The sequence below is a fragment of the Arabidopsis thaliana genome, chromosome 2 (genome assembly GCF_000001735.4).
Source record: "Arabidopsis thaliana chromosome 2, partial sequence".
In the NCBI taxonomy this organism is placed as follows: domain Eukaryota; kingdom Viridiplantae; phylum Streptophyta; class Magnoliopsida; order Brassicales; family Brassicaceae; genus Arabidopsis; species Arabidopsis thaliana.
In genome coordinates this window covers 12,459,920-12,480,814 of record NC_003071.7, presented here as the reverse complement: position 1 = coordinate 12,480,814, position 20,895 = coordinate 12,459,920, and the positions used below count along the sequence as shown (strand labels likewise).

Sequence of the window (20,895 nt, the reverse complement as noted above, 5' to 3'; positions counted from 1 at the left end):
TATAATACAAAATTTTGTTTTAAAAAAGTTACCATATAGTTATTTATTCTATTTTGTGCATATAGTTAATAATGATTTGTGTCTTGTGATAAGGTTATAGCCTTATAGATTATCATGTAAATTCAACGCACATGTACGTAAAAATATAAAAATGAAGAAGATATTAGTGGAGTTTTCGTATTCGCACTAACCATATACGTATGAAATAATAAAATATGATTAGACTCCTTTAACTTTTAAGTAAGCAAATTTCAATTTTTAAATTAATTATATAATTTTCTTCTTGGAAATTCGAAAGTTGCGAATGATAGTAAATTACATTTATCATTTGACATAACTATTACACTAATAAATTTTCATTTAAATATATAAAATGATTTGATATACAACAAAATATTATTTTCATTTTTATGCAACTTAAATGCAAAAGAAATTTAAGATTAGATTAAACATCTGAATTTATAATTAAAATGTTTAAGAACAAAAACTTTGTTCAACTTTCTCTTCACCTATGTTCTCATTACATAGATCATGGTCAATACATATGCAACAATAAAACAAGAAGTGGAAACAAACAATGATCAGAAAGAAGAATCCACAAGTGCATGATCATGTTAAATGAACAATCTTCTCTTCCTCAAGACACATTCCTAACTTTCTACAAGAGTATAAAAATTAGACGTTTAGTGGTATTCATCTGCACAATTGGGAACACAACTGCTGAATCCGAGACGGTATATCGTTAGAGAGCTTGTACATCTCTGTTTTCCCATTCGTGATACATGTCAAGTTCATCTGCTGCCCAATTTGGCTCGACTGCACCAAATTCCACAATCACTCTCAGTTTTTATAAACTCGAATACAACATAAGATTAGTCACACACATAAGACTAGTGTCTTCTTTTAAGTATTAACACAAAACAAGAATGGTGGGATCAAACTAGACATGGTAGATAAAGACTAAAGAGCATAAGAAGTATTTACCTCACAGTAGACATTTTGAGATTTACAGCTCCAAAGCGACGTAGGAATACAGCTGAGATAATGGCACCATGAACAATGCTTGTTTAGATCCGTTCCTCGAAGAAGCACTACGAGTCCAGCGGTATATCTAACACCAAATTTTCAAAAATTTGCATTAAAGAATTGACTGAATCTGTTTCATTTTGTAATCATGATGAAAGAAAAAGAAGTATACCCTGCTATTAAAAGCACTAAAGAGGTGATCCAAAGAACGTATTGGTATGGCTTGTGTTTGGATTTAGCAGACGGTGCAGCATAACCCCGAGGATTGTTCCGCTGGTTGAAGTATCCATACTGAGGACGTATCAAGAAAACAAAGCCTAGAAGAAACCCTGATGTGAATCCTCCAAGATGGGCAAAGTTGTCTACATGTGGAAGAATACCTACTGCTAAATTAATGGCTATGATGAAGATGAGTGTCAAAAGAGCTGCAAACTGCAAATGTAGAAAAACCAATGACATTATTGACACATCATTCATCGAAAGTGCGGCTTGTTTAACAAGGGAAGATTTGGCTACCTTATTAGCGTAAATAGTCCAATTAGTGAGAAGCTCTGAAAGCATAGCACCAAGCAAGCCGAATAATGCTCCAGAGGCACCAACGGATATACCAGCCCGGTTAAATAGAGAAGATAACAAACTTCCACCAAATCCAGATATCATATAAAGCAATCCAATGCGTACTGTCAAAGAAAATGAGAATTAGTAAATAAAAAGCAAGTCTTTCAGCATCAGCCATACACATTTTGGCACATAAACCAACTCATGATGCATACCAAATCCAAATTCTTGCTCAAGTCGAATGCCAATGAAGATAAGGCTCAACATGTTGGCAAGAACATGAAAAACCCCAGCATGTAGCCATATACAAGTGAACAAGCGCCACACCTCGTGCTTATGAACCACCATTGATACATCTAAAGCCCCCATCTTCTCCAATCTGGTATCAAAGAATACACATAACTATAACACTTGATATTTACTGTTACAATGCAATGCCACAAGTATAATTTCACCAAATTTCATTCTAAGCCCCACAATCTAAGATCTAATTCAAATTGTACAAAGTAATGAACTTTTTAAGAACCCATCATAATTTTAACAAATCCAATCATTAGAAACAAAAAAAGTTTCCACATTTCAAACTCAGAGACACGAATCTCAATCAAATGTGGAATCTTAAGAAATAAAGTTGAGATCTTTAAGGTTACCCACGTCAAAGAAGAAGGACCCAGAAGAGGATTCTCTTTCATAGGCTGAAAAGCAAATCTCCCAAGAAACCTAGCTAAGCAATAAGCCGAGTTCTTAGGACAATTGTTAATAAACATCGAAATGGCGAAAAGGGCAATGTTAGCCACCACGATAGCTGGAACAAGCCATGGAAACCAAAGCTTAAACGGTCTAAACTCAGCGAACGAAGCTCGTTGTTGTTGTCTCCGTCTCCTCGTCGCCGTCGCCGGAGACGTTTCTACAGCCACATTGTTTGTCGCCGCCGCCGGTGGATTCACCACCTTGATCTCCAGACCTTCCCGCCGATCGCGAGCCATTTCTCGAAGCCAAATCTAAAGAGAAAGGATCAGACTTTTTGTGACATTGTTGTCCGAAAGAAGACGAGAAGGTTGAGATGAATCAATCGTCTTTCCTCTTTTGAGGCATTTCCTTGTGAACAAGCTAATTAAATTTGGATTTAAGACAAAATATGTTTAAAGTTAGGTAACAAATAATTAAATTTTATAATATATAGTTTTTAATCTTGGTTTAAATCACATGAGTTTAGAGATTCGAATATTAATTGCGCAACAGTAGCTTTGTTGATTAATCACATGATCAACAATGAATCTTATTATATAGTTGTATTTGTATATTAGTAGTAGAGTTGAAAATAGAAAATATTCCTTTCTGTTTCTTGTAAAATTCAGAAAATATGTTCCTTTCCTTCGAATCCAAATGTTAAACTTTGACTTAGCTTCTAAAACCGTCAAACACTTTAAAATAATCGTAATAATTTAACGTATAATTATTATAGACAAGATCTTGAAACGTTAGAGAAAATCTTATCAATAATTTCATTTTACTCGAGATTAAGTTTGCAATAATGGATCCAAAAAGAGTACTACTACAAGTATTTCTTGCATCATTTGTCCGAGAGCGAGAGATGCATTTTTTTGTCCAAAAACATAAAGAATGTAAAGATGCATTTTAGCTAGGGGTGTTCTAGAGTTCAGTTCAAGTTGTCCGATTCTTTATATAAAATGAATAATGGTATTCAAACTAAAATTTATGTTCGGATTCATATTTTAGTCAAAATATAAGCTTAATTTTTGAAATTTTTGAAAAACTTCGGTATAATATCGTTATTTTTCCGACTTGGGTTTTCGGATATAGAAAAAAAAAATCATATAAGTTAGATTAAGATATATGGTTCGTTTTTACTTTTCAGATTGAGTATTTTGTTTTGATTTAGTTCAGATCAGATTCGTTTATTTATCCGGATTATACTCCCAATTTTGGCTTTCAGTTCTCAAGCATTTTGTTATGTTATCTAACATTCATTGATATCAAAAGTTCCATCTGAAAGATTATGAGAGACCATAGCACAAACTGTTTTGATTTTATTTTTTTTTCAATTTTGATTTCTACTTAATACATTTTGAAGAAATATAGATTTCAAAGTATTGTAGATCTCACATATGTAGCTTATCATGTGGACAAGGATAACCACACATACATGTTCCTTGACCACCGTCACGGTCACAATCGCCACTAGCATCTTGTCCAAACTTAGTCTTGCATGACCCACTGCAATCTGTAATGACACCACACGAGCCAAGAACCGCCATGCATCCCATATTTTGTTCAACTATAACCAACAAAACCGTTCTATATTTAGATAACAAAATATTTACTAGAACTTAGGAGATGTCATTACACTGAATTACAATATTTCTGCTACATGCTAATGAATAGAGCCGACGCTACAAATTATAGTAGATCATATGTGAAAACTTTTAAGATATTGGTATGAGCAAACCATTGATACAAACGATACTTTATGCATGGCTAAAATCACAATGGACTACAACATTTAGGGCATATGCCAATGAATATTGTGAATATAAAATTTTTGAAGAAAAAAAGCTTGAGATAAAGAAATCATAGCAAGGAACTAATATAACCCTAAGAGTATATGTCAATGAAGAAAGCCCGAAATTAAATGTACACTTAAGAAAAAGATAGCAATGGATTACATCATATAGGGTATAACCCAATTAATATAGCTACAATAAAAACTATGTTTATAAGAAGAAAAGAAGATGATTGAATATTTTGACGAATAATTCTAAAGATAAAATGCGTACTTAAGGCGAACATAACAAGGAAAATGATGGGAAAAACAAGTGTAGAAGCTGCCTTGGCCATAGCTATTTTTCTTCTTTGTTTTCTTAATATGTAGAGTAGTTTTAGTTGATAAATCTGAAAATTTGGGAAATATATAGAATTATGAGGTTCAAGGAATCTCGAAAAAGAGGATCTGGCATCAATTAAATTACATCAGTTATAAACGACGTAAAAGTAGGAAAAAGAAAAAAAAGTTTAGCATCATTTATGGGTACTTTAGATAATGGTAACTGATAAAATATCTACTCATTTATTGTATGATACTATTCTTAGTGACATCAATATTCGTCGGAATTATTAGCGCTAAAAATAACAGTGCAAATTGAAACTTACAAATTGTCCCGATGCATTCCCGTATATGGAGAAATTTTGACATGATAATAAATTTTTAAAAAGAACACACTATCTTCTGCTAATATAGTAACATGACATGATAAATCTTTTACACTCTTTGATGTACATATTTCTTTTTTGGACAATAATTATTTTTCGGAAGGTCGCTCACCTAAAAATTATTCCAGCTCAAACACGTTTAACTTCAGAGTATTTTTGAGAACATTTGACCGAAAAGATAAATGCATTTTAGTGACACCCGAAAAGATAAATGTATTTTAGTGACACCAATGACCAAATTGATTCTTTTAAAATTCTTCGCATGCATCACTATATTCCTGAAACTGGAGTGTTATACCGGTGACATCTCTGGGGAAACATCAAGACTTTGGCCAGAGAATTAGTGGTGGAAAAAGGACAACCAATGGTAGAAGCAAAGAGAGGTTGAATCAGGGAGTTTGTGATTAACTGGAGTGAGATTAAGAAACTGAAACCTAACAATAATAAGGAATCGATCAACAATGGTGATGGGTCATTGACTATTGGTTTCATATATTAGAGACGATGATGCTTTTTTTTTGGTAAAAAAGACAATGATGCTTTCTGTTTTGGGTTTGTAATTAATTTCTACCCAAATAATTCTTTAAAAATCTTTAGAATTAAAAAAACAGATTTGTAAATCTTTTACATTCCTTAAAAATCTCTAATTAGCTCTCTAATTCAATTCAATCTTTGATTCATTTAGGTGCCTGAACAAATATTAAGGACACATGTACGAGGAAATCTTGATTATTAACAATAGCTCCATATGTAATTAATTATCGCTTTATTGAAAAAAAAAAACAAATCTTTTCATTAATCACTACAAAACCTTTGAACGCTTCAACAACCATCCCAATCTCACCATCTCTCTCACAGCGTCCATTCATTTCCTAAATCTACCAGAGATCCATCCATTTTCCCCTAAATCCATCCTTCAGATCCAGAAATCAACACAATCTTTAACGATTTCTTGCATCACAAGCAACAAATCGGGTATTGGTAGGTAAGATTTGGTTAATTAATGCATGAGAAAACCACATAGGAGAGGAGGAACAATGGCAATGGAGAAGTCTAGCTCAAAGTACAGAACCCAGTTCTGGTACGTGGCAATGGCCTCATTCCTCCTTTGGCTTGTCTTGCTTTACCTTTTTAGTTCTTCCGCTAAAACCGTTCATAACCACGAGAGATTGTTCCGGCAAGAAAATATCATCGATCTCCCTGTCGAAAACGTCCCACAAAACCACGAACCTGATGAAGCTCCTGTCGTTAACGTTGTCTCTGAGGACATTTCCGTTGATAACAGCTCTCTTCCTGTTTCTGTCGATTCTCCTCCGGATGATCAGATGTCAGAAGACAAGAAGGTTGTGACTGATCTCGTTGAAGAACTTGAGAAAGAAAGGGTTGAAAATGAGAAGAAGAGAGTTGATTCGGTTGTAATTGGACGGTCATCTAAGGCAAGGAGAGGACATCGAGAGCCACGAAAGGCGAGATCTTCGGGTAGATTGGAGGCAGAGAAGAAAAGGGTTCGTCGTAATGATGCTGATGAGAGCAATGCGGAGAATAGTGATGAGAATCATCAAGCATTAGACAAAGAACCGAACTTTTTCGAGGCTAAGAAAGACGTGGAACCAAAGAAAGCGCTAGTTGATGATAATGACGACGATCTTGAGACCAAGAGAGGCAAGGAGTTGCCGAATGATTCTTCCAGTAATGTTGTTGAAGATGATAATGACGACGATCTTGAGACCAAGAAAGGCAAGGATAACATCTCTAAATCTGAACCAAAAACTCAGAGAAATTTTGTATTGAATAAGAATAATACTTCCAAGGCGAAAAACAGAGTAATTTCCAAGAGAAACCAACCTAGTAGAGTCGGTAAAGTTATGTTACGGCCAAGAGAAACGCGAAGTAACGATCCATGTAAAGGAAAATATGTGTATATGCATGAGGTGCCAGCTTTGTTTAACGAAGAGCTTCTCAAGAACTGTTGGACATTGAGCAGGTGGACTGATATGTGCGAGTTAACGTCGAATTTCGGGTTAGGCCCTCGTCTACCAAACATGGAAGGAGTTTCTGGTTGGTATGCCACAAACCAGTTCACATTGGAAGTAATATTCCACAACAGGATGAAGCAGTACAAGTGCTTGACCAAAGACTCGTCTTTAGCTTCTGCGGTGTATGTTCCTTACTATCCGGGTTTAGACTTGATGCGGTTTTTGTGGGGACCGTTCCCTTTCATGAGAGATGCTGCCGCGCTTGATCTCATGAAGTGGCTGAGGGAGAGTCAGGAGTGGAAGAGGATGGACGGACGAGATCATTTTATGGTGGCTGGTCGAACCACTTGGGACTTTATGCGTACACCAGAGAATGAATCCGATTGGGGAAATAGGTACGCCACCATACTATTTGATGTTTTAATGAATGTCATACTCATATTTCATACATCACAAAAAACGAGTTAAAAGATCGATAGCTTTTTGCTTTTACTAGTTATACTATATTGCATTTCAATAACGAGAAAAGATGAAAACTTGATGAATTATGTGTATGGTAAAATAGTTGCATATACAGTATTCATATTTTGAAAACGTCAAAATATAAAAAAAAAAAACTGGTAACATTTTGGATAGAATGGAATCACAAATGGTTAAGGAAAGAATTCTTTTATTGTTTTGACTTTAATCTTGCAGAATTTCATGAATGTTTTAAGTTGTTTTTCATTGGACAAGTCTTCTCATTGTTGTTTCTCTATCTACCTAGCCAGGTTAATGATATTACCGGAAGTAAGAAACATGACGATGCTACTAATCGAATCAAGCCCATGGAACTACCACGGGTTCGCGGTTCCTTACCCGACCTATTTCCACCCTTCAACATACGCAGAAATCATCCAATGGCAGATGAGAATGAGAAGAATTAATCGTCGTTACTTATTCTCATTTGTCGGTGCCCCACGACCAAACCTCGGTGACAGCATAAGAACCGAGATCATGGACCAATGCAAAGCTTCAAAACGAAAATGCAAGCTTCTAGAATGCATATCGGGTTCTCAAAAATGCTACAAACCCGACCAAATCATGAAATTCTTTTTGAGCTCAACGTTCTGTCTTCAACCACCAGGTGACTCATACACACGTCGCTCCACTTTTGACTCCATCTTAGCAGGTTGTATACCAGTTTTCTTTCATCCGGGATCAGCTTATGCGCAATACATTTGGCATTTACCGAAAGATATCGCGAAATACTCTGTTTTTATTCCGGAGAAAAATGTGAAAGAAGGTAAAGTGAGTATAGAGAATGTTTTGAGTAGAATACCGAGGACAAAAGTTTTCGCTATGAGAGAACAAGTGATAAGACTGATACCGAGGTTAATGTATTTTCACCCGTCGAGTAAGAGTGAAGACACGGGAAGGTTTGAAGATGCATTCGATGTCGCGGTGGAAGGAGTTTTGGAAAGAGTGGAGGGGTTAAGGAAGAGGATAGAGGAAGGCAAGGAGGAGATTTTTGATTTTCCGGAGCAGTATTCTTGGAAATATAATGTGTTTGGGAATGTTGAGAGGCATGAGTGGGATCCTTACTTCGATCGGCCTTAATTGTTTGTGTGTTTTTTTTTTTTTTATTGGGAGACAAGTGAATGTAGTTGTGATTGTCATCGTAGAAAGAAGTCACGAGGCCTTATTTTCTTAAATTGGTTTTGTTTGAGATTTAAAGGTTTTGTAAGTTAGAAAACCAAATTTTCATCAAAATTGTACATAACTAACACGGTGGAAAAATTGTAACTATATTGTTTATTTTTCACATGGTCGTAAAAATTAGCGTAGTGTTATATAAAATAACTTGATGTGTTTTACAAAATGTGTATTATAGTGCTATTTGATTTGGTGAAAGAATGTGTGATAAATTTGTAGGATAATCTAAGAAAGGACTTATTTGAAGTTAATGATATAGAAAAGACATACATAGATCAATGGAGCTTTATTGTGCAAAAATGTAAAGTGAGGAAGAGAACAAATGTGGTAACTCTCTAGGTTAGTCACATTGTGATCATTACATGCCTATGTATATGAAAGACTACTTGCTTAGATAACCTAATTACATGGACTTAAATACGTAAATTTGTTTTACTTCTAAATACAATATTAACTATAAAGAGTTGATAAAATGAACATCTAAGCGTCTGTAGTCCAACGGTTAGGATAATTGCCTTCCAAGCAATAGACCCGGGTTCGACTCCCGGCAGACGCATTTTTTTTGTGTTACTGAGATTTTTTTTCTTTCGTCAGGACAACTTCGCCCTGATTAATCAGTGAGGCTTTTTGTCCCAAATTTTTAGTAATGGAAGTAATAGTTTTGTACTAAACACATACTGTATCCTTGCATAATAATACTCATTTTTATTACACAAAGTAATTAACAAGAACAAAAGGAAACCAAAAGTTCCATCAGAAAAATGAAAATCTACCAATGCTAGTTCCCATCTTCAGAAAACAAAAGCATGAAGGGCACATCGTAAATTGGAGAAACCATGAAAGGTACGTTCTGCTAAACTTCTTCACGGAGCAGCTCAAGCGCGAGATACTGTGTCTCTATCAGAAGCTAGACAAGCTATACACCAGAATCCACGCAAGCTGAAATGTAATTCAATCACAACCAAATCAACTTTTAAGATGGAAGAAAATCTAGGGATTATCTTAAACTAGAGAGTTGTAGAGAGGAAGAGAGAAGAAATCTACATACCAGGAATAAACTTAGAGAAGCAAATAGACCGTCCTGGAGCAAAGCTGCGTGACCACCGAAGTCTTCTTCATCGATCTTTAGAACCAATGCATAGTAACCATATACTATGCCAGAGGAGATTGCAAGAAATCTGCCAAATTTTACAGTCAACGATGCTACTTGTTAAGACAAACCAACTCAACACGAAAGGCCTGCTATGTAGTATGATTGTAACCGATAACTCAAAATCTATGAATGTCACCGAAAACAGTTGTAGATAAAATACGCTCAAAGTAAATACCTAACTAATCAATGCAATAAAAACAGATACTGACAGTTGTTTCTCTGTTACGAAAAACTGATAACGACATTAATAATTGGTGTAGCTTATTATCATCTCAAAGTGATGGATTTTTCTGATCAGTAATATAGAACAACGCCAGGTAAACCAAACGATATAGTAGATGGTTCGATTTCATGCATCAGACACAATGGATTTCTACTAACTATAGCTCGAGTTTAAGCACAAAGTTTCAGTTCTTTCTAGTCATAGTGGACACAGTAAGAAGATAAATGACAGAACTTACAGAAGAAGCCATATGCCTCCTACCAAAGGTATCGCACCCCACAACAATCCGCAGAGTAAACCAACTACTTGCCTGATCCAATGCAACACATCTCCCAGTTGATCCTATCCAAACAAACAACCACAAACTTAAAAACCACTCGAACCGATTCCAAAGTATAAACCAACACAAAGCACAATCAGCTATAGCAATCAAATACGGAAACGTATTCATTCCTTTTCAAACGATAACAAGTTGGTATAGTCATCGAGATACAAGATGGGCTAAAACAGCAGTGTAAGGAACTCAAAAGAGAATGAAATCAACTTTACAGCTCAATTGCTACAATTCATTTAGCACACAAGAGAAAACATTTAAACTTTACATCTCAATTGCTACAACTAACTGTGCACACAAGATTAAAAAACCAAATTTAAAGATCTCAATTCCTACAAGTGATTGTGCACACAAGAGAAAGATATCAACTTTAAAGATCTCAAATGCTACAACTAATTGTGTACACAAGAGAAAAATTTAAACTTTAGAGTTCAAATGCTACAACTAATTGTGTACACAGGAGAAATAAACTAAATTTAGAGCTCTCAATTACTAAAAAATGATTATGTACCAGATTATATGGCTTGAGGAATCTTAAAAGTAAGCAACACGAACTCAAAAGTTAACAGATTCTGGGATCGGTTGTATAGAACCTAGAGAGCACGAAGGAGAGTGTAATACCTTGTCCCAGGAAGCTTCAGAATCAAACAATTTGGCGAAGTTGAAAGAACCCAAGTGACTGTTTTGATGATAAATCTGTTCATGCTGCTCTTGTTGACTCGACGACTTCGATGATTTCCCTTCTTTCATATTTTCCGATTCGATGCAAAACACACTTCACGAGATCGGATTTTTAGTGTCAAAAACCCTGCTTTGATTCGAGTAATCAGAATCTGACGAATCTAAAGCTAGGGTTCTTACTACTTACCAATTCTCTGATTCAGATCTATACCACCGGAAAAAAATATATATATATTTTTATATATTTCTAGTTTCTGTGCCACGCACGTGACAATAATGGTGATGGAACAAAAACAAAACAAAATTACAAAATCTTTTTCGTTTTTTTTTCCTTTTAAAGTTTTGTTTTATCTATATATCTGTTCAAATTTGAAAAAAAAATATAAGAGAATGAATTCATATAAAAAACAAGAAAAAGAAGTCTATAATTAACATAAATTGAAAAAAAAAAAAAAAGAGATTCGTGTAAGAGACTAGCGTGCAAGAGGGGTTACTTCAGTTCCGAAATTTAAAGTCAAGTCTGAGTTCTTTGAGTCATCGTCATTATCTTGATGAATCTGTCTTGTTCTTAAATTTTCTGAGAGCAAGCACTCTTTAAGTATATTAACAACTTTGGACATGGTTGGTCTATCTGATGAAGAGTGGCTTACGCATGACATTGCTAGTTCAAGAATCCTCCAGACTGTGTTTGAGTCGTAATCTCCATTAAGGTTTGTGTCGACGATTTTTTCGATGTCTCCTCTGCTTATAAGAATCTTTACCCATTCTGCTATATGAGCTTTTTCTCGGGTTAGTTCAATCACTGATCGGTTTGTGATGATTTCGATGAGTACTATTCCGAAACTGTAGACGTCGCTCTTCTCGTTTAACCAATTTGTTAGGTAATATCTGCAAGAAGTTGAAGTTTATGGAACTTAATGAAGGAAAAAAACAAGTTCAAGTTACATTATGTAGCTGTCTATGAATTAGAGAACTTACTCAGGATCAAGATATCCGGGTGTTCCTGCAACAACCGTTGCCACTTGAGTTTCAGCTCCGACAGAAAACGATCTTGAAAGTCCAAAATCCGCGAGTTTGCTTCGAAACGATTATCTAATAGTATGTTCGTACTTTTGACATCTCTATGAACCATTGGTGGCTCACACCCAACATGCAAATACTCTAAACCTATTGTTAAAAAATTGTATCCATGTTGAGTGAGTGATTATAGCAAAGTTGGTAGGCCAAAAAGGGATTGGAAGATATATGAAGTTGAAGAACTTTATAATGTCATCACAATGTTATAAAAAGGTGACTGGAAATGTTAAAGTTAGCAAGATTAAACCTTGTGCCGCCTCGATAGCAATTTTGAGTCTACTAGCCCATTTCAAAGTAGGTCCAGAAGATTCTCCTGTAAATAAAAATGCTAAATCCTTATAACAAGTTAAAGACATTATTAATTGATTCAAAGACGAATAAAGACATGTCAAGTATAATTAGTGTTTAATTACCTGATAGATGTTGTTTAAGGTCTCCATTAGCCATGTACTCATATATAAGTGCTAAATGGCCTCCTTCATCACAGTAACCAACAAGGCTTACCAAGTTTATGTGATGAACTCTTAGAAGAAGCTCCACCTTTTGGGTCCATTTCATATTATATTAAACTCTCAATACCAGCAAGTTTTTTTTTCAGTTAACTAGTGCAAAATATTGACATACCTCTGCCTTAAATTCCTTATAGCCTTGAACGGATGACTCGGAAAGAACTTTAACCGCTACTTGTTCGGTATCACTCAAAGAACCATGGTAGACAACTCCGAAGCCTCCTTCTCCAAGAACTCTTCTGAAGTTATTCGTAAGCTCAACGACTTCCGAATAAGTGAACTTTTTCTTTTTGGCAAAGATTGATGACTTTCTTGGTAACTCCCGTGTAGCAACTGTATATGGAAAGGCCATATAAGTAATGCCATTACTACATACCATGAACTTTACAGAGTATTAAGCCCTTATGTACTTCTTGATTGATGAATCTATTTATTTATACCTTTTGATACGGGCTTTTTCCTTCTCAAAACAAAAATGAGAGCCAACAAAGCGATAAGAGCCGCCAATGAAGCAAGAGACGCAAAAACCGGCACTAGGACTTTCGTGTTCTTGCATGAGCCAGAGAGACATAGATTTGGGTTTCCTTGAACACTATAGAACAAGAATGTTATTGAATACGCAAAATCATCACGAACAAAAAAAACCATTAAGGAGAAATCTTACACCAATTTTAGCCCTTTCTTTTCTCTATTGTGAAGGGCTCGAGGAATTGGACCGGTTAAGCTATTCCAACCTAAGTTTCTGTCAAAACAGATAAGAACATTATGATATATATAAACATCATCCATAAATCTGGTGCAAGAAATCATGATCACTTATTGTTTACCATGAAATAAACTCACATGATCAACAATGATTCCATGTTGGCTAGAAATTCAGGCACTCCTCCAGTTAGATTGTTATTCGATAAGTCCCTATCAATCGATTACGATAACAATTAATAATAAATATAAAAGGTTCTAACAAAATAAATGCAGTTTAAAAGGATATATATTGTTGTCTCACAGTTCTTGAAGATGTGTTAGATTTTGTATGCTAGGTGCTATGACCCCATTTAGTCCACTTGATGATAAGTCTCTGGTTATAAGAACATAACACACAATTTTAGAGATTTAAACACTGATTTTTAATAGTAATCAAATCTGTTATTAAATAGTCTTACAAGGAAATGATTCTTGGTGGAATAGAAGTATTTGTGTAGCTGCAATTTATCCCCTCCCATTTGAACAACCGAGGAACACACGGATCTCCTTGCCAGTCTATTCTACTCAATTCATAAGCAGCTCTAATATTCTGGACCGCAACGACTGCAAATAAAACCAAAATAAATATACCGAAACATATAAAAATATCGCGAAAATTCATTAGTAGTGAAGATTGACTAACCATCCTCTGGATTAGTTTCTGCATCTGAGAACTCTATAATTTGGTAAGCTTCCATAGCATTGATCATTGGTGGGAGAGTTGAGCTCTTAGTCATAACAAGTTCCACTGTACATTGCATAAACCTACATTTCATAGGCGATGTGTTGTATAGAGTCTCTAGCTGTAACTTCGAAGGGCGATAAGCTGAAATGGTAATGTTTCCATCGTTCCCTTTCCATATAATGTCGAACTCTCTTGTGTCATTGCCTTTAAGTGATTGAATCTCAGCGAAATGAAGGTATATGAGAGCTTGATCCTCGCGGTTATCGACATACCAGTCGAAAGATAACTTCTCAGTCACGTTTTCGTTAATGATTGCCTTTGAGATACTTCTTGTGGTAGCTCATAAGGAGTGGAAGAGTTCACACTGAGACTTGTGTTTACGAAATTCAAGCCAAACGAAAGACTTATTGGCTTCCATTCACGATCATATACATCTGACGGATACCTGAATATTAAACAACAATTACCAAACCTTTATTTGTATTAACAAAATTACAAAACTCTGTTTCTTGTAAAGCAAGTAAAGTTAAATTACCGAATCGAAGGACCGAGAAAATCGCTAGCATAATAGCGTTTTAAGAGCTTCAAGGAACCAATTTGAGTAATGTAAATGTCATCTCTCAAAGGTCTTAGTTCCAAGGCTGAGATGATTGGTGTAGTCTTCCCTGTTTTAACAAGACAAATCTCCAAAGAGCTTGACTTTGTGATGTGTATGATCTCTTCCGTTTGAGAAAGTAAAGAGCTTTTCAAATCGACCGTTGTCCATATGTTAGGACCTAGATACAGATCGAATATCGGGGCATTGTTAAGCCCGTCATAATTTCCATAGAGAAAGAGAGCTTTGATAAGATATTTTGTGGATGGAGTGACCCTCAAGTTATAGCAGTTTCGTATTCCATCCGGAAAGTATCTTAGAACTGTGAATGGCTGATAAGCTTCTTCCCAAACCTTTTGGACTCTTCCACTTTGACCACCTTGGGTGAAGTTAGCGTCGGATAGGTATGTTAAGTTTGTTAATGGTTCGGTATAAGGCGATACCGCAGGGTGTTACCCGCAATCCAAGTTAATGAATTCTGGTAAGAGGCGACATAAAAATCATGTCGAATATATAGAAGAGAAAACGAAAAATGTAAAATTTCAAGACTTGTAAAGAGGAAAGTGTTTATAAGAGTGTACCTTTTGGATCAGGCTGAGCTAGAATGAAATGTGAAGTAGTGGCAAAAGCTAAAATGATCAGAGCTAGCAAAAGGTCTTGAAGACTCTCCATTTATTTTAGGTGTTTATGACAAGAAAACAGATATCGCCTGTCTGATATATTTCTTGTTCATTTTCAAGTCAAGGATTAAGGTTGATCGTTGACTTTTGACTTATGATTATGAAAAGATTGTTGACAGAACATACACAACCGAGATAATTGGTCACCATGATCACGACGTGCTTACAACATTTATTCCTCTATGGGTTATTAAATTAGTCGCAAATGTTTTGATTGATTGAAGTGCGATCGAAATAACAACATGAAATTGAAACATAAATGGTCAGGAGTGATGTATTGTTACTGTGTAACTTTATAATAAGTTGTTTACTTCAATATCCAGCATTATCATTCAAAATCATGCTTTGCAAACGAACAAAAAATTTCAGATACATTTCTTGATGCATATCAAGACTGAAGTAGCAACTCCAAAGAAGAAAGGTGAAAAATACAGAAGTTGAGTATTTGGTTCCTAAGTTTCGTAGAACCTTTAAACAAAAAATCTCGGTATGAAATAGCTTCTGGTCAATATTTAACCCATTAATTTACATTGCCTGGATCTTTGAATTGTTTAAAATCAAAATTTAATACAAGAAATAATTACATGAAAGATGTTGTTCTTATTAGATGTTACCGTGCATCAGGGGTCACTTCAGCGGTGAAACTGGTGGACAGTTCAATGGAACTTTTTGAGTCTACTTCTGATCGTCCTTCTTTTCTTGAGTTCTCATAAATGAGACATTCTTTAAGTTCACTTATAACCTGAGACATGGTTGGTCTTCCCCCTGAAGAGGGGTTCACACATGACATAGCTAGCTCAAGAGCCTTCCAAACGGAACTTGAGTCATATTCCCCATTCAGTTTTGGATCCATTATACTTTTAATATCTCCTTTAGTAAGCATCAACCCCACCCATTCAGCTATATGAGGCTTTTCACGGACTTGTTGTATCACAGGCTGGTTTGTGATAATCTCTAACAGGACAATGCCCATACTATATACATCACTTTTTTCAGTTAACCAATTTGTTCGATAATATCTGCAAAATAAGCCTCATTTTAACTATCATAACCATTGAGAAAGTAATAAACTTTTAGTATAAATACCAAATCTACTTACTCAGGATCAAGATATCCAGGAGTGCCAGCAACATTTGTTGATACATGGGATTCAACTCCTACTGGAAATGATCTGGAAAGTCCAAAATCAGCAAGTTTAGCATGGAAATGCTCGTCCAAAAGTATATTCGTCGTTTTGACATCTCTATGAATCATTGGAGGTTCACATCCAATGTGTAAGTACTCTAATCCTGTTGTGTTAAAATCCATTTGAACAACAATTTTAGCTCTTTGCGTTAAAAATAAAAGAAAAAAGTAACTCCTTAGCAAAAAGTAGCATATACCTTGTGCAGTCTCGGTAGCGATTCCAAGTCTGCTTGCCCAATTTAAAGCAGCGGAACTAGACTCTCCTGTTCCGCGTTATTAATGTCAAATTCTTGTAAACCAGTGTAATATGAAAATATGTATAGTACCATCAAAATCTGACAAAGGATCATTATCTTTTCTAAACAATTTGGTTGAATACATATTTACCTGAAAGATGTTGCTTTAAGTCCCCGTTAGCTGCATACTCATAGACAAGGGCCAAGTGGTCTTCTTCATTACAATATCCAACAAGATTTACCAAGTTTGTATGGTGGACTCTTAAAAGCAGTTCTACCTGATCAACCATGAAAGCACATAATTCATAGGCCATATTGGTTTATTAATAAAAATTATACTGTGTGGATTTGTTCCAAAGCAAGCTAAAAGTACCTCTGCCTTAAATTGCTTATAGCCTTGAGTTGATGAATGAGAGAGAAGTTTAACAGCTACTTGTTCAGTATCATTCAAATGACCATGATACACAATTCCAAACCCTCCTTCTCCTATAACTCTTTCAAACTTATTTGTCACTGCTTCGACTTCTGAATATGTAAACCTTCTCTTTTTGGTTAAGATTTCAGATTTAGTAATTGGTAATCTGTGACGAACTGTATTGGAAAAATGAGGTACAATTACTAATGATCATTATATAGATATTGTAGAATATCTCATCTTGTAAGTACCTTTTGACGTCTTTTTCTTTTTGTAAATGAAAACAATAAGTAGCACAACTACAGTAAGCAGAATTGCAGAAATCGACACAACAGTTGTTACAGGAAATTTTGGGATGCTTCTTTTGCATTCATCCCCAGGACATAGATTTTGATTTCCTTGAGTACTACGTACAAAGCAAAAGTGTCATGGAGAAACACCAAGTAGAAATGATGGGACGGAGATGCATAAATTTGATTTTTTTTTAATTAAACTTACTTTAGTTTAAGTCCATTCTTTCTTTTCTCCTCAAGGGCTGGAGGAATCAGACCTTTTAGATTATTCCAACTTAAGTTTCTATCAAGGCAGATAAAGGGTACATGTAAATATTTAGCCAGAATATGTTTTAAAATTATGAAGCAAATAGTTGTCAATTAGCTCATTTTGGAGGAAACTGGTAGCTAGGTATAACAATATCGCACATTGGAAAGGGGCAAAGGATCTAGTGTATAAGAGATATGTGTCAATCCACTCATTGCCAATTGGTTTTAAGTTGGAATCTCATATTGTATAGAAACAACTTACATGTTCGACAATGATTTCATGTTGGCCAGAAACTCAGGCACTTCGCCGGATAAACGGTTAATTGATAAGTCCCTAAAATTTATACAAAAAGTCACTTGGTTAGTCTAACTATAGAACAACGTTGCATATTTCCATACGATATGCAAAAACATAGTTACAGAACAAATAAAGGCCGTGTTGCAGATCATAGGACACTATGATTTACAAATGAATGCAATTAGTCCATGCAATTATTCACAGATACACAGAACTGTCAGCTAACTACAAAACGGGTGCCATAACTTATGACAGAAAAAGCTTTTCAACTACAGGTACAGCTACTAATTACGAAGAACACACTTACAGTTTTTCAAGCTGGGTTAAGTTTTGTAAGACGGGCTCTATGATCCCTTTTAACCCACGGTTTGATAAGTCTCTGTTTATATGATAAAATATACTTTAAGAGACAATGCTTTCAGCTGCAAAGGGTTATTAGAGAAAGTGATCATACAAGGAAATGATTCTTGGGGGAATAGAGTTATTGGTGTAGCTGCATTCTATATACTCCCACTTATATTCTCTAGGGAGGCAAGGATCTCCTTGCCAACTGATTATCTTCAATCCATAAGCGGCTTTGATTTTCTTGATAGCAACGACTGGTGTAGAAGTAACGTTATAGTAGTGCCTTAAGAGTAACACATAAGGGATTGGAGATTTTAATCAGTATAAAAATAAATACTTATTAGATTGGAAAACATACCATCGTCGGGATGTGTCTCTGAGTATGGAAACTCCACAAGAATGTAGACCTCATAGGCGTTAAGTAGTGGTGGTAGAGTTGACCTTTGAGTCCTCACTAGGAACGCTTTGCAAAATGTATTATCACATTTATTCGGTGATGTGTTGAGTAAGGTATCTATTTGTGATACCTTAGGTTTATAAGCCAGCTTTTTAATATTATTAGCCCACACAATATCAAATTCCCTGTTATCGCTGGCTTTTAGGGTTTGGATCTCGGCAAAATGTAGATACAAATAGACTTGATCACCGGAGGAATATCCACCGTATTCAACGGTTATTGGCTCACTGCTATTTACGGGCGTAGCTGCTGACCTAATTATGACTTGGGGTAGTTCAAATGGATTAGTAGAATTGACACTCAGAGCTGTCTTTACTGCTTTTGTTTCGTATATACCATCTGTATACCAGAGACGATCATAGACATCATCAGGATACCTGGCACATGCTTTGCATTAGCGAGAGGAGTAAAAAAAAAATATATATATACTTTGATGTGTTCACTTTTTTGGGCAAATAATATCACCAGATTTAGTTGACTTACCGTAGTGTGCTAACAGTCTCGGTCATACACATCCGCTGCATGAGCTTCAAAGAACCAGATTGAGTAATATAATTATCATTTCTCAAAGGCCGTAGCTCCAAAGTTGATATGAAAGGTGTAGTTGGTCCTGTTTTGACAAGACAAATCTGTAAAGAAGTTGACTTTGTCATGTGAATGATCTCTTCCTCTGGGCTGTATAGGTCCAACTCCGACACTACTGCCCATATATTAGGCCCTATATACAGATCAAATCTGGGCATAATATTACGACCGTCATAATTCCCATATACGAAGCTAGCTCTGATCAGATAATTAGTACCCTGCTTTACACTTAAATCATAGCAATGTCGTGTTCCGTCAGGAAAATATCTTAAGAAATTATATGGCTTGTAGTCATCATGTTTTGGGAGTTTAGTACTAATCCCACTTGAGATAAAATTTGCATCAGAGGTGAATACCAAGCTTGTTGTGCTTTCGGTATAAGGAGACTCTTTGGCGGGTAAACCACAATCCAAGCTGATAAATCCTGCCAAGTTACATATAACCACATGACAACTGTAAGGTGGAGTTTTTTTTTGTTTTTGTTTAAAGGAATCAAAATTGACACGACAGGCCACAAGCCTCAAGGGAAAGAGCAAAAAAGTATTAGAAATTTGAGATCTGAAAAATTGATTTTCTGAAAGATAAATGATGTAAACAGAATTGTATGTATACAAGCCTAGAAAGAGAGAGAAAGTATTAGAAATTTGAGATCTGAAATGTGGATTTTCTGATGTAAACAGAATTTCATGTATAAAGTCTACAATGAATCGATACACTACCTTCCGGATTCTGAGCATGAACAAGGTGTACAATGGAAAAAATGTTGACTATCAGTGCCAACAATAATCCTCGATGACCCTCCATTTTGAAAGATGAAGCTACCAAGGTTCCTATGTATATGAATTAACTAAGATAAATGATAGAGTTATGGTCTGCTCGACCTCTTGAAATGTAGCAGCCGGAAAGGAAACATATATGAACGAATAAAAAGAGTTTAAAAGGATACAAAAATAAATAAAAGAGGCAAACTTGGATAAAATTAGCATTTAGAACATATATTCAACAGTTAGGGTTGTGGAAAGTTCTCCCATAAAATTAAAATGTCCATTTCTAAAGATGCAAGCACGTCTCTAGTGGCACAAAAAATCGTGGTCTTAAAATCACTATACTTTTGCACGTTGTTTGATAAAGGAGCCAAGTAGCTGTATAATTTTAAAATTTCAAGCTATGAATTACAATTAAAATTAAAATTTAGTCTATCTTTCCCGCCTCGAAAATGTATTTTTCTCACTCATGCATGTTCTTGTGGCCCTTTATTTATAGAGAGGTTGGCGTGGAAACATTTTGCGAAGAATTTTTGTCATAAATCCTAAATCCAATGCAAGGTTCCTTGGATTCGGTTATTTCTTTGTCCAATTTGAATGATAGATGTTGTTTTAAATCTCCACTGGTTGTGTACTAGACTAGGTCGAAGTGTGTCTTCGTTAAAACAATATACAACAAGAATTACCAACTTTACATGGTGAAAAAAAAAAAAACATTTACATGATGAACCCTCTCCACAAGATAAATCTGTCTTGTGATATTTCATTATTGGAGTTCTTCGTAACATTTACTATTATACATCTTATTAAACTCAGGATCAACGAGATATACGCTTGTAAACAAGTTCTATTACGTTCATGTTTTATATTTAGACTAAATTTTGACCAACTTTTGGTTTAT

General features: G+C 35.3%; 5 protein-coding genes, 1 non-coding gene and 1 pseudogene across 8 annotated transcripts; 2 read left to right on the top strand and 5 right to left on the bottom strand.

Moving 5' to 3' along the window:
* Window positions 1-440: 440 nt before the first annotated feature.
* Window positions 441-2,849, bottom strand: RBL1 (RHOMBOID-like 1; the record flags this gene model as incomplete). Of its 2 annotated transcripts, NM_128462.4 has the most annotated exons (6): window positions 2,239-2,849; window positions 1,800-1,963; window positions 1,543-1,706; window positions 1,199-1,458; window positions 985-1,111; window positions 441-816 (listed from the first exon to the last, which is right to left on the bottom strand). In NM_128462.4, the coding sequence occupies exons 1-6, from the start codon at window positions 2,568-2,570 to the stop codon at window positions 694-696; spliced, it is 1,170 nt and encodes a 389-aa protein (NP_180469.3). In that variant the 5' UTR covers window positions 2,571-2,849. The 2 variants fall into 2 exon arrangements, with proteins under 2 accessions (NP_180469.3, NP_001077973.1); NM_001084504.1 differs by lacking the exons at window positions 441-816; window positions 985-1,111 and having other exon boundaries at window positions 1,162-1,706; window positions 2,239-2,669.
* Window positions 2,850-3,707: 858 nt separating this feature from the next.
* LCR62 (low-molecular-weight cysteine-rich 62) lies at window positions 3,708-4,443 on the bottom strand (the record flags this gene model as incomplete). Its single annotated transcript, NM_001036364.1, has 2 exons — window positions 3,708-3,883; window positions 4,383-4,443. 2 exons carry the CDS (start codon window positions 4,441-4,443, stop codon window positions 3,708-3,710), a joined length of 237 nt encoding a protein of 78 aa, NP_001031441.1.
* A 1,135-nt stretch (window positions 4,444-5,578) lies between these two features.
* On the top strand, window positions 5,579-8,609 carry AT2G29040 (Exostosin family protein). The gene is made up of 2 exons (NM_128461.2): window positions 5,579-7,186; window positions 7,562-8,609. The coding sequence occupies exons 1-2, from the start codon at window positions 5,823-5,825 to the stop codon at window positions 8,388-8,390; spliced, it is 2,193 nt and encodes a 730-aa protein (NP_180468.2). The 5' UTR covers window positions 5,579-5,822; the 3' UTR covers window positions 8,391-8,609.
* A 361-nt stretch (window positions 8,610-8,970) lies between these two features.
* AT2G29030 lies at window positions 8,971-9,042 on the top strand. Its single transcript has one exon. It is a non-coding gene; the product is annotated as a tRNA-Gly (tRNA).
* A 15-nt stretch (window positions 9,043-9,057) lies between these two features.
* AT2G29020 (Rab5-interacting family protein) lies at window positions 9,058-11,134 on the bottom strand. Its single transcript, NM_128460.4, has 4 exons — window positions 10,818-11,134; window positions 10,101-10,204; window positions 9,535-9,664; window positions 9,058-9,425 (listed from the first exon to the last, which is right to left on the bottom strand). Exons 1-4 carry the CDS (start codon window positions 10,944-10,946, stop codon window positions 9,387-9,389), a joined length of 402 nt encoding a protein of 133 aa, NP_565679.1. The 5' UTR covers window positions 10,947-11,134; the 3' UTR covers window positions 9,058-9,386.
* A 122-nt stretch (window positions 11,135-11,256) lies between these two features.
* Window positions 11,257-15,121, bottom strand: AT2G29010 (annotated as a pseudogene). The gene is made up of 13 exons: window positions 15,069-15,121; window positions 14,428-14,965; window positions 13,851-14,337; window positions 13,627-13,771; window positions 13,470-13,541; window positions 13,307-13,378; window positions 13,128-13,205; window positions 12,904-13,055; window positions 12,579-12,796; window positions 12,368-12,494; window positions 12,202-12,267; window positions 11,856-12,044; window positions 11,257-11,765 (listed from the first exon to the last, which is right to left on the bottom strand).
* Window positions 15,122-15,764: 643 nt separating this feature from the next.
* AT2G29000 (Leucine-rich repeat protein kinase family protein) lies at window positions 15,765-20,034 on the bottom strand (the record flags this gene model as incomplete). The annotated part of the gene is made up of 13 exons (NM_128459.3): window positions 15,765-16,186; window positions 16,267-16,456; window positions 16,550-16,615; window positions 16,740-16,866; window positions 16,962-17,179; window positions 17,255-17,409; window positions 17,502-17,579; window positions 17,808-17,879; window positions 18,151-18,222; window positions 18,298-18,442; window positions 18,547-19,022; window positions 19,129-19,654; window positions 19,950-20,034. The coding sequence occupies 13 exons, from the start codon at window positions 20,032-20,034 to the stop codon at window positions 15,778-15,780; spliced, it is 2,619 nt and encodes an 872-aa protein (NP_180466.2). The 3' UTR covers window positions 15,765-15,777.
* Window positions 20,035-20,895: the final 861 nt, after the last annotated feature.